General features: G+C 43.3%; 1 protein-coding gene across 1 annotated transcript in view; it reads right to left on the minus strand.

Annotated features, from left to right (window-relative positions):
- Positions 1-7,569: 7,569 nt before the first annotated feature.
- The window catches only part of LOC144503420 (uncharacterized), a 74,094-nt gene continuing 69,286 nt past the window's right edge, over positions 7,570-12,377 (minus strand). Inside the window, exons 19-20 of the mRNA XM_078227729.1 lie at positions 11,375-11,458; positions 7,570-7,680 (exon numbers count right to left, since the gene is read on the minus strand). Coding sequence (XP_078083855.1) covers positions 7,570-7,680; positions 11,375-11,458 — 195 coding nt within the window. The remainder of the gene's footprint in view (positions 7,681-11,374; positions 11,459-12,377) is intronic.

Here is a 12,377-nt window from a genome sequence, read left to right on the forward strand (position 1 = left end):
CCCCGTCCTATAAAGGCAAGCATGCCGTATGCCTTCTTCACCACCTTCTCCACCTGTGACGTCACCTTCAAGGATCTGTGGAACATAGAACATAGAACATAGAAAGCCACAGCACAAACAGGCCCTTCGGCCCACAAGTTGCGCCGATCACATCCCCACCTCTAGGCCTATCTATAGCCCTCAATCCCATTAAATCCCATGTACTCATCCAGAAGTCTCTTAAAAGACCCCAACGAGTTTGCCTCCACCACCACCGACGTCAGCCGATTCCACTCACCCACCACCCTCTGAGTGAAAAACTTACCCCTGACATCCCCCCTGTACCTACCCCCCAGCACCTTAAACCTGTGTCCTCTCGTAGCAACCATTTCAGCCCTTGGAAATAGCCTCTGAGAGTCCACCCTATCCAGACCCCTCAACATCTTGTAAACCTCTATCAGGTCACCTCTCATCCTTCGTCTCTCCAGGGAGAAGAGACCAAGCTCCCTCAACCTATCCTCATAAGGCATGCCCCCCAATCCAGGCAACATCCTTGTAAATCTCCTCTGCACCCTTTCAATGGCTTCAACATCTTTCCTGTAATGAGGTGACCAGAACTGCGCGCAGTACTCCAAGTGGGGTCTAACCAGGGTCCTATAAAGCTGCAGCATTATCTCCCGACTCCTAAACTCAATCCCTCGATTAATGAAGGCTAGTACGCCATACGCCTTCTTGACCGCATCCTCCACCTGCGAGGCCGATTTAAGAGTCCTATGGACCCGGACCCCAAGGTCCTTCTGATCCTCTACACTGCTAAGAATGGTACCCTTCATTTTATACTGCTGCTTCATCCCATTGGATCTGCCAAAATGGATCACTACACACTTATCCGGGTTGAAGTCCATCTGCCACTTCTCCGCCCAGTCTTGCATTCTATCTATGTCTCGCTGCAACTTCTGACATCCCTCCAAACTATCCACAACACCACCTACCTTGGTGTCGTCAGCAAACTTACCAACCCATCCCTCCACTTCCTCATCCAGGTCATTTATGAAAATGACAAACAGCAAGGGTCCCAGAACAGATCCCTGGGGCACTCCACTGGTCACTGACCTCCATGCAGAGAAAGACCCCTCCACAGCCACTCTCTGCCTTCTGCAGGCAAGCCAGTTCTGGATCCACAAGGCAACAGCCCCTTGGATCCCATGCCCTCTCACTTTCTCAAGAAGTCTTGCATGGGGGACCTTATCGAACGCTTTGCTGAAGTCCATATAGACCACATCCACCGCTCTTCCTTCGTCAATGTGCTTGGTCACATTTTCAAAGAACTCAACCAGGCTCGTAAGGCACGACCTGCCCCTGACAAAGCCGTGCTGACTACTTTTGATCATACTAAACTTCTCTAGATGATCATAAATCCTGTCTCTCAGGATCCTCTCCATCAACTTACCAACCACTGAGGTTAGACTCACCGGTCGGTAATTTCCCGGGCTGTCCCTGTTCCCTTTCTTGAATATAGGGACCACATCCGCAATCCTCCAATCCTCCGGAACCTCTCCCGTCTCCATCGACGATGCAAAGATCATCGCCAAAGGCTCCGCAATCTCCTCCCTCGCCTCCCACAGTAACCTGGGGTACATCCCATCCGGTCCCGGCGACTTACCAACCTTGATGCCATTCAATAGTTCCAACACATCCTCTTTCTTTATGTCCACATGCTCGATCCTTTCTGTCCTCCGCAATCCAGCAGTACAACCACCCAGATCCCTTTCCACCGTGAATACCGAGGTAAAGTATTCATTAAGCACCTCCGCCATTTCTAACGGTTCCGCACAAACTTTTCCCCCTTCACCTTTTAAGGGTCCTATGCCTTCACATCTCATCCTTTTACTCTTGACATATTTGTAGAAAGCCTTGGGATTCTCCTTAATCTTACCCGCCAAGGTCTTCTCATGACCCCTTCTCGCTCTCCTAATTTGGACTTGCACACCCAGGTCCCTCTGCGTATCTACACCCTTTATGGTTCTGCCATTTATCGTATAGCTCCCCCCTACATTAGGTCTACCAAAATGCATCACTTCGCATTTATCTGGATTGAACTCCACCTGCCATTTCTTTGCCCAAATTTCCAGCCTATCTATATCCATCTGTAGCCTCTGACAATGTTCCTCACTATCTGCAAGTCCAGCCAATTTCGTGTCGTCTGCAAACTTACTGATCACTCCAGTTACACCTTCTTCCAGATCGTTTATATAAATCACAAACAGCAGAGATCCCAATACAGAACCCTGTGGAACACCACTAGTCACAGGCCTCCAGCCGGAAAAAGACCCTTCCATTACCACCCTCTGTCTTCTGTGACCAAGCCAGTTCTCCACCCATCTAGCCACCTCCCCCTTTATCCCATGAAATCCAACCTTTTGCACCAACCTACCATGAGGTACTTTGTCAAACGCTTTACTAAAGTCCATATAGACGACATCCATGGCCCTTCCCTCGTCAACTATTCTAGTCACTTCTTCAAAAAACTCCACCAGGTTAGTGAGGCATGACCTCCCTCTCACAAAACTATGCTGACTATCATTAATGAGTTTATTCCTTTCTAAATGCGCATACATCCTATCTCTAAGAATCCTCTGCAACAACTTCCCTACCATGGACGTCAAGCTCACCGGCCTATAATTACCCGGGTTATCCTTCCTACCCTTCTTAAATAACGGGACCACATTAGCTATCCTCCAATCCTCTGGGACCTCACCTGTGTCCAGTGACGAGACAAAGATTTGCGTCAGAGGCCCAGCAATTTCATCTCTCATCTCCCTGAGCAGCCTTGGATAGATTCCATCAGGTCCTGGGGATTTGTCAGTCTTTATATTCTCTAAAAAACCTAACACTTCATATTCTCTAAAATATAACATGTAGAGGCAATGGTCATGTCTAATAATGTAGAGAATACTGGGCTTGTGTGTAACATGTAGAGGGGGTTGAACATCTGTAATAAAATGTGGAGGATACTGGACACATGGATAATGTGAAGAGCAATGGACTTGTCATTAGAGATGTCTATTCCCCTCTACATGTTATGCATAAGCCCAGTATTCTCCACATTATAGCCATAACCAGTGCAGTGGTTAGCACCGCTGCCCCATAGGCAGCAGTTATTTGTAACGTGAAGAATACTGGACTAGTATAAAACATGTAGCGGGTATTGGACATAAGTAGAGGGTAACTGGGCTAGTGTTTAAAATGTGGAGGGCTATAGACATATCTTTAACACATGGATGATACTGGACTAGTGTATAAAATATAGAGGGAAATCTATAATGTGAGAATACTGGCCTGGTGTATAACATGGAGGGGAATAGACATCTCTAACAACATGGGGAGGATATTGGACACCTGGATAACATGTAGGGGGCAATGGGAAGATATATATGTGGAGAATACTGGACCAGAGTGTAAAATGTAAATGGCTATGGACATGTCTATAACACAGATACTGAACAAATGTATAACATGTAGAGAGCTATGGACTTATCTTTAATATGGAGATGATACTGGACTAGTGTATAACATGTGAATGGACATTTGTATCGTGGTGACCAATTCTGGTCGGAAAAAAAGGGACAATTCACTATGGGATGTGCTGGTGAACTTGTGAAAGCCGGGGAAGGGGATACTTGGAGGTAGGTGAAACACCACAATTCTGATGCTGCCACCTGCCGAATCTACCCACCAACCCACCATCAGTTACCCACAGACAGCTTAAATACAAGCCACAAACCTGTTGCAACTGACACGTGTATTAAAGTCCTGCTGAGACAGTAGAAATCTGAGACAAAACACGTCCCGGGATGGCTTGACTGGAGACAAGAGACCAAATGCAAGATTGTTGGCCATCTTGGTGTGTATAACATGTTGAAGGGATGGACATGTATATATGTGGAGGGAAATGGACATGTCTATAACATGTGGAGGGTGTTGTGATATGATGTGCATATACTTTCAAGGAAGTGCATCTTAAACCATTGTCACCTTGACAGGATATGATGCATTAGACCCACGGCCAGCAGGTGGTGTGCAAGTAACAGTGATCGAGGTCATATATATTCCTCACAGTCTCCCAATGAACGTTAGCTTCAAATATAGAACCCATATTATTGTATCATCAAACCTTGTGCGATATTGGAATGTTTACATCAAAGAAGAAAAATTAACAGAGGGAGATGGACAATTTATAACATATTGAAGGAAATGGACATGCGCATAACATGTAGAGGGAAATCAATTTGTACAGAATATGCAGAGGGGAATGGGCAGATAGACAACACAGAGGGGAATGGGCAGATAGACAACACAGAGGGGAATGGGCAGATAGACAACACAGAGGGGAATGGGCGGATAGACAACACAGAGGGGAATGGGCGGATAGACAACGCAGAGGGGAATGGGCGGATAGACAACACAGAGGGGAATGGGCAGATAGACAACACAGAGGGGAATGGGCGGATAGACAACACAGAGGGGAATGGGCGGATAGACAACGCAGAGGGGAATGGGCGGATAGACAACACAGAGGGGAATGGGCAGATAGACAACACAGAGGGGAATGGGCGGATAGACAACGCAGAGGGGAATGGGCGGATAGACAACACAGAGGGGAATGGGCAGATAGACAACACAGAGGGGAATGGGCGGATAGACAACGCAGAGGGCAGATATGGGTATTTGGGAAGATATACAACATGTAAAGGGAAATGGGCAGATATACAACATATAAAGGGAAATGAGTAGATACAGAGAATGTGAGGGAAATGAGAAGATAGGAAAAAGTGGTAAAGTGGTACAATATGCATTTTTCATTATTAAGCTCCAACAGCATGGTATAATATATTTAACTTGTTTTTTTGAATTCATAAATGTGAGTCACACAATGACAATAACAAAACAAGGAACTACAGCATGTTCCATATCTACTCCTTTCCATTCCAGGAATCCATTGTCAGTGTTAAATATAATGTGGAGATGCTGGCGTTGGATTGGGGTAAACACAGTAAGAAGTCTAACAACACCAGGTTAAAGGACTTTAACCTGGTGTTGTTAGACTTCTTACAGTGTTAAATATACCCAGGGCAGGGTAGAGCACAAGTTAAATAAAGAGTAAATCACTCCTATAAAAACACTTAACTGAAATGTCAGCTTGGGTTATCAAGACAAGTTTGATAGTGCCCTTGCAGCTAGAAGACAAAGGTGATGCATCCCACTGTAGTTGAACCCATGTTCTAGGGATGAAAGGCCTGGTTGTACACAATTGTATACTGACACTCGTGTACAATTAGCAACATCAGTTGACTGGTCAGTGAAGAATGACACCATCTGAAAGTCTCTCAAAGGTTTTATTAGCTTGAGAATGTAGTGTCACCCTTAATACATTGGTTTCATCGTAACTGCTGCTCAGCGGATCACAGCAGATCTCTCAATTTTTAAACAAAACAAACAGAATCCTATGCAATCGTTTCAATCCTCCAACAGAAAACTCTCAACCCATCCTCTTAAAGCTGAGACTGCAACAGGTTCAAGGAAAGAAAAGGCCCAGTTCGCTGGCCGAGCTAGAGTCTGTCCCAGAGAACAAAAAAAATCAGTCATGTACAACGTGTGAAAAAAAAAGTAATTTAAAAGCTATAGTATGTACAGTTTTCTTTATATCATTTCCTGGACTGGCTTCTGGATTTTCTGATTCAACTTTATCTTACTGCTGCCATTTTCCATTATGGAGAAACATATTTCATTTGTCGCTGGCATAAGCACTTCCTATCGCTTAATACTTCCAAAATAATTTAGTTCCTCGGGCCTAAACACATTCCAATCATGTGTCTCAGGCAAGAAGTGCTTGCATTGTTTAAAGAAAAAACATAGCCGAAAGCTTTTATAAAACAAGAACATCAACACCTTGAGCAGTTAGAAACACTGCCTGTTGCAAATGCTGCTGTCTCTGGCACTTCAGATTACCAAGTGGAGAAGGTCTGGTGTGAGGAGAGAGAGAATGCCCAGCTCTTTGGGGAAAGAATTCTATAACCCAAGGCCTCAAAGATCCACAGTTCCCACCCATCTCTGGTATATTCTGGTCAAAACCCTGATAACCCACCTCTGTGTCCTGCTTTAAAAGTCTTCAAGTAATGGATCGACTCAGGCCAAAATATTGCAAATGTTATAAGGTATGTGCATTCTTCCTCACACCAGCTTTCCCTCTTTCATTGCCTTGTTACTCCAGAGAGCTAATTTCCCTTATGGTGTTATAAGAGAAAATACCAATCGTTGCCTGGATTCACCCCCACCCCTGCCACTGCCGCCGCCCAGTTTTATGTTTGGTCAATTAACAGTTGAAAACTATTAACTGTTTTTTTTTACAATGCACAAAATTGTGCAGCCGTATGATCGAATCTTTTTAAAAAATCAGAATCAATAAAAGTCAACATCATCTGAATTTGTTGCCCTTAATTAGTGCATTTATTTAAAGTGGGCTTTAATACTGTAATGGTGTATTCAGAGTTCAGGTGGATTGACTTACCCCACCAACCCTCTCTCTCCCCACAATCTGGGTCGTATTTCCAAGATTCCCAATTGTTCTTTGAAAAAAGTGCAATTTACTCTGCACCATTTGCAAAACTCTCTTCCTTCCCTTAACTCTACTTTCTATAGTGATCTTGAGACTGGGACCATTGGCAAAGTACAGCTAAAATATTAATATATGAAAATAAACACCATGGACATTGCAAATTCACTGTGCGGTTGGCACAACCCCTGAGTGTGTTGGCACCTCACTCACCTTTTACCACTCTCCACAAATAAATATTCAGTGACAATGCACCAGTGCTGAACATAGATGTTCAATGCAATGGCTCACATGCCCCATTGTTTTTAATTAACTCTCAGGATTCTGGTAAAGCCAACATTTATTGCCCATTTTAACTTGCCCTGAGAAGGTGGCAGTAACTGAGTAGATGATTAAACCATTTCAGGGCTTGCTAAGAGTCAACCATGTCAGTGTGGGACTGATGTTATGTATAAGCTGGATAAGTTTCCTTCCTTAACCGAAAAATAGTGAACCCAATTGGATTTTTACCATAATCCAACAGTAAAAATGAAGCTGATATCAGCTTTTTATTTTCAGATGTTTGAAATGAAATTCAAATTCTCAAACGGTCATGGTGGAAAGTAAACTTATGTTCCCTGGATTATTAATTCATAAATATAACCACCACACAAACCATCCCCCTCTCGGCAGTGACAATTTAAAACCAAATCCCTTGTTAAAGCTAAGCTGTTGCTTGATGATGGAGTCGTACAATCATAGAATGAGACAGCACATAAAGCGGGTATTTAGCCCATCGTGCCTGTGCTGGAAGTGTCAACTTGGAAGCCTTGTAAAGAAAACCATGTAAGTGGTGAGTCAGAAACATGTGCAATTTTTTTCCTCAGCAGTGTGTGTATGTGGTAACAGTGAAGCGTCTCATTAATTACTTTTTTAAAAAGCGAGTTCCCTTAACAGGCAGCCCAGGCCCGCGACCTGGCTTCTTGGAAGTGGGTCTTTTACTGCTGGGATAGCAAGGCGCTCCGGTTGGCTTTCATCTTCTCCAGCCTCTTCGATAGATGGCTGTTGCTCATTTCCAGCTCATCAATTTTATCCAGTGCCGAACGGACCTGTCAGGGGACAATTGGTCATAGATTCATATATGAGTAGTTCTCCAAGTTACCGACTGCACCTAAACGTTTAGAGACAATCAGAGCCCAAATCTTCCACCTTGGCCAAGCAAAGGCTTTTCAAACAATATTTTACTTTTTCCAGAGGCATGAACTATCTTTTTTGAGAAACTTTAATTTTTCCAGTTGTTTTTCCTCCAACTTGCCTGAATCAAAACTGGTGTTATTACAGAAATGGACCATTAAATCACTCCATCTCCTTCCTTTCAGAGTCATAATAGGATTTCCCTTGTCCACCTCACCAGCCTTCCTGTTCAACAGATCTTCCTCCATCTCCAGTGTGACACCACCACCACCAAAGACTTCTGACCCTCCCCTTCAGCATTCTGAAGGCACCATTCTCTCAGTGACACTGGTCCACTTCTCAATCACCCCAAACACCCTCCCCTTCCGTGGCACCTTAAGATGCAAGTGCAGGAGATACAACATATTTCCTTTTTATCTCCTCCCCACCATCAAGGGCCCCAAACATTTCTTACAGATGAAAAAGCAATTTAATTGTTTTTAAATTAAGTATACTATATTTACTCTCACAATGGGGAAACCAAACACAGATTGAGAATAGCATTGAAAAACATTTCTATTCATCCCACAAGTCTAACCCCAAGATTACAATTGTCTGTCATTTCAATTTTCCACCCCACTTTGACCTTGACCTCCTACACTGTTCCAATGAAATTTAAGGAACAACATCTCATCTTTTGATTCAGCCCTTAAAAGCCTTCCATATTGAGTTTTGAATTCACCAATTTCTAATTGTAACCTCTGCCTCCATGTTTTTGATAGTCATTGATGACAATTCTGCTATTCCAATTCCTTCCAGACCGTTTCTTTGTTTCTTTACTTGTCCCATTACCCTTGCACCATCATTCCTTTTGTCACTGTTTAAAAATAAGGGATCATCAGATGAGAAGAAATTATTTCTCTGTGTTGTTAGTCTTTGGAACTCCTCCTCAACAGCAGGTGGAAGCAGAGACTTTGAATATTTTTTAAGGCAGAGTTAGATAGATTCTTGACAAACAAGGGAGTGAAAGGTTATAAGGGGTACAAAGAACAGCACAGGAATAGGCCCTTCGGCCCTCCAAGTCTGCGCCAATCACGTTTACCAATCTAAATCAACTGCTTATTCCCCGTTTGTTCTTAAATGTGGCTAATGTAACTGCCTCAACCACCTTGCTTGGCAGTACATTCCAGGCCCCCACCACCATCTGCGTAAAAAAACTTCCCGCACATCTCCACTGAACCTTTCCCCCCTTAACTTGAACTTGTGCCCCCTCGTAATTGTCATTTCTACCCCGGGAAAAAGCTTCCAATCGTTCACCCTATCTATACCTCTCATAATTTTATAAACTTCTATCAGGTCGCCCCTCAGCCTCCGTCTTTCAGGGAGAACAATACCAGTTTATTCAATCTTTCCTCATAGCTAATACCTTCCATACCAGGTAACATCCAGGTAAACTTTCTGCACTCTTTCCAAAGCCTCCACGTCCTGGTAGCGTGATGACCAGAATTGGACACAGTATTCAAAATGTGGCCTAACCAACATTTTATACAACTGTAACATAATTTGCCAACTTTTATACTCGATGCCCCGTCCGATGAAGGCAAGCATGCCATATGCTTTCTTCACTACCTTTTCCACCTGTGCTGCCACTTTTAAGGATCTGTAGACCTGTACACCCAGATCTCTCTGTATCTATGCTCCTGATTGTTCTGCCATTTATTTTATAGCTCCCCACCTGAATTGGATCTCCCAAAATGCATCACCTTGCATTTGTCTGGATTAAATTCCATCTAATTTCTCCGCCCAGTTTTCCAATCTATCTATATCCTGCTGTATTCTCTGACAATCTTCATCTAGTCTGCACCAACACTCCTGCAAAGCATCTTACCCAGGCCCTTTCCCCATAACCCCATGTATTTACCCCACTATTCCCCTAATCTACACATCTTGGGACACTAAGGGGCAATTTAGCATGGCCAATCCACCTAACCTGCACTTCTTTAGACTGTGGGAGGAAACCGGAGCACCCAAAGGAAACCCACATAGACACGGGGAGAACATACAAACTCCACACAATCACCCAAGGCTGGAATCGAACCTGGTTCCCTGGCACTGTGAGGCAGCAGTGCTAACCACTGTGCCGCTGTGTTGCCCTAATGTCATTAAATAATGCTCTGGATGATATCATTAAATCTTTTCTGCCTACCTCATATCTCTACTTGCTTTAAATCTGTTACATCTCTAAATATTTCCAGTTTCAATAAAAGATCAGGAACCTGAGAATTGGGTGGAATTTACCCGGCCCGCCTGCCATGTAGCAGGTGGGACACGAACCATGCAAATATCCGTTGACCTCGGGTGGGATTTTCAAACCTTGGGATGAGCACGGCTGGAAAATCCCGCCCATTAACTCTTTCTCTCACTGCAGATGCTGCCTGTCTTGAGTATTTCCAGTATTTTCTGTATTAATTCTATCAAATCAGTCTGTTATAGTGTATAAACAGATATCTCATCTATTCTGACTCTCCTTCTCACTCCTATACTCTTTAATATTTCTCTTTTCTAATAAATAATGGCCTTTTGCAACAAAAGTTATGATTCTGCTTCAACATAGTATGTTGGAGTGGTTTCCACATTTTCACCTAGCTCGATTAAGGTAGATTTCTCCTAAACTCCGCTTCAATTTTTTGTGATTTTCTTCAGTTTGTGATCTCCCATTTTCATCTCATCCCACAGTGAAAACAATTACTGGCTGCTTATCTTAAAATAAACCTTATCCTTCTCAACCCCAACAAAAAAATCCTAACTTCTCAAATGCCTCACCATCACTGTACCACTAATCGTGTCAGTCCCAGGACACGATTGTGGACACAGCCTAATGTCCTAGGCTGAACCATCTTCAACTGCTTCACCAGTAGCCTTCCCTCCATCATAAGATCAGAAGTGAGGATGTTCACTGATGATTGTACTATGTTCAGCACCATTCACAACTCCTCAGATATTGAAGCAGTCTGTGCCCATATACAGGAAGACCTGGACAACATTCTGGCTTAGGTTAATAAGTGGCAAGAAACTTTCGTGCCACACAAGAGCCAGGCAATGACCATCACCAACAAGACAGAATCTAACCATTGTCCCCTTGACATTCAATGCTATTACCATCTCTGCATCCCTCACTATCAACATCCTGGGGGATACCACTGACCAAGCACTGACCTGGACTGACCATATAAATACTGTGGCTACAAGAACAGTTCAGAAGCTGGGAATTCTATGACAAGTAACTCACCTCCTGACTCCCAAAACCTGTTCATGTACAAGTCCACTATCATGAGTGTCATGGAATATTCTCCACTTGTCTGGATCAGTCGAGCTCCAACAACTCTGAAGAAGCTCAACACTATCCAGCCTGTTTGATTAGACCCTATCCATCACCTTAAACCCAGCTCGATATAGACCATTGGAACATCCACAAAGACAGTGGAATATTTGTGAGGAGAGAGGTAAACAACAAATTATTTTTTTTCTCTAAGTTCAAAATGGATATCAGATAACAAAGGTGGTAATATTGTGGTAATTTACATTATGCTATTGAGCTCCTTTGAGCCTCAGTTAACCACTTCACCGTACCTCTCTTTGGAGCTTGCGCTTCTCAGCCTTAAGTTCATCTTCCACTTTTTCTGCATTTTCTGCCGCCGTTTTGTATCGTAAAACCTGGTTTTCGAGACGAGCGATCTGAAATATTCCCCATGTGCACCCCCAGGAAATGACAAAACATGAAATAATTTCATCAGAAAGTGTGGAAAATGCTCTATTAAAATGGATAAATAGACAGGCATCTTCCATAATTGGCAAATCACGTTGGATAGTGACAACCACATGACAGGACTTGTCACATGGGTTATTTTGGAGAGTTTAGTCCCATTCTTTTGTGGATGAATACAACTGCAATTGGCATCAGTGATGAGATAATTGGCAAGTTGATTCATTTTGGGAGGTGAATGTTGAGGGAGGAATGTTGGCACAGTTCTTTGAATAATGCTGTGGAATCTTTAACATTTACCTGAATCACAGAACAGGCAAATGCGGTGTCTCCGATGAGAAACAGGGCATCTCACATGTTGACATCTTAGATTTTGCACCGAAGTCCTCAAGTGAGATTTGGACAACTTCCCCATTCAAAGGCAAGACAAGTACCAAATGAATGAAGTTGACACCACCCTCCCAGAATAGTTCCTTGAACCAGGACTCCGCTTATACCAGAAATAACGGCACACTCCTCAGTTTAGGATGCAAGTTTTATATAAACATCTAAATATAACTCTAAAATTCAACTTGAAGATCACAAAAGATCAAAAAAGGCCATTCAGATGAAGAGTAAATAGATAGGCAGAGAGAGTCCAAGATGGTGGAGAATGTGCAAGGGCTGCAGGAGATTAAATAACTAGGGAAATTCTATGATAGATAAGAGAGTGCTTGTGCTGTAGGAAGAGACAAAATGGATGAGTAGATTCCACGACAGGTGAGAGTGCGCATAGGCTGTACCAGGAGATTAAATGAGTGGGTTGAGACCATGTTAGAGCAGAGATTATAAGTGCTGTGCAAGAAGCAGGACAAATGGGCTGAATGGACT

This window comes from Mustelus asterias, chromosome 14, assembly GCF_964213995.1.
Source record: "Mustelus asterias chromosome 14, sMusAst1.hap1.1, whole genome shotgun sequence".
Lineage (NCBI taxonomy): Eukaryota > Metazoa > Chordata > Chondrichthyes > Carcharhiniformes > Triakidae > Mustelus > Mustelus asterias.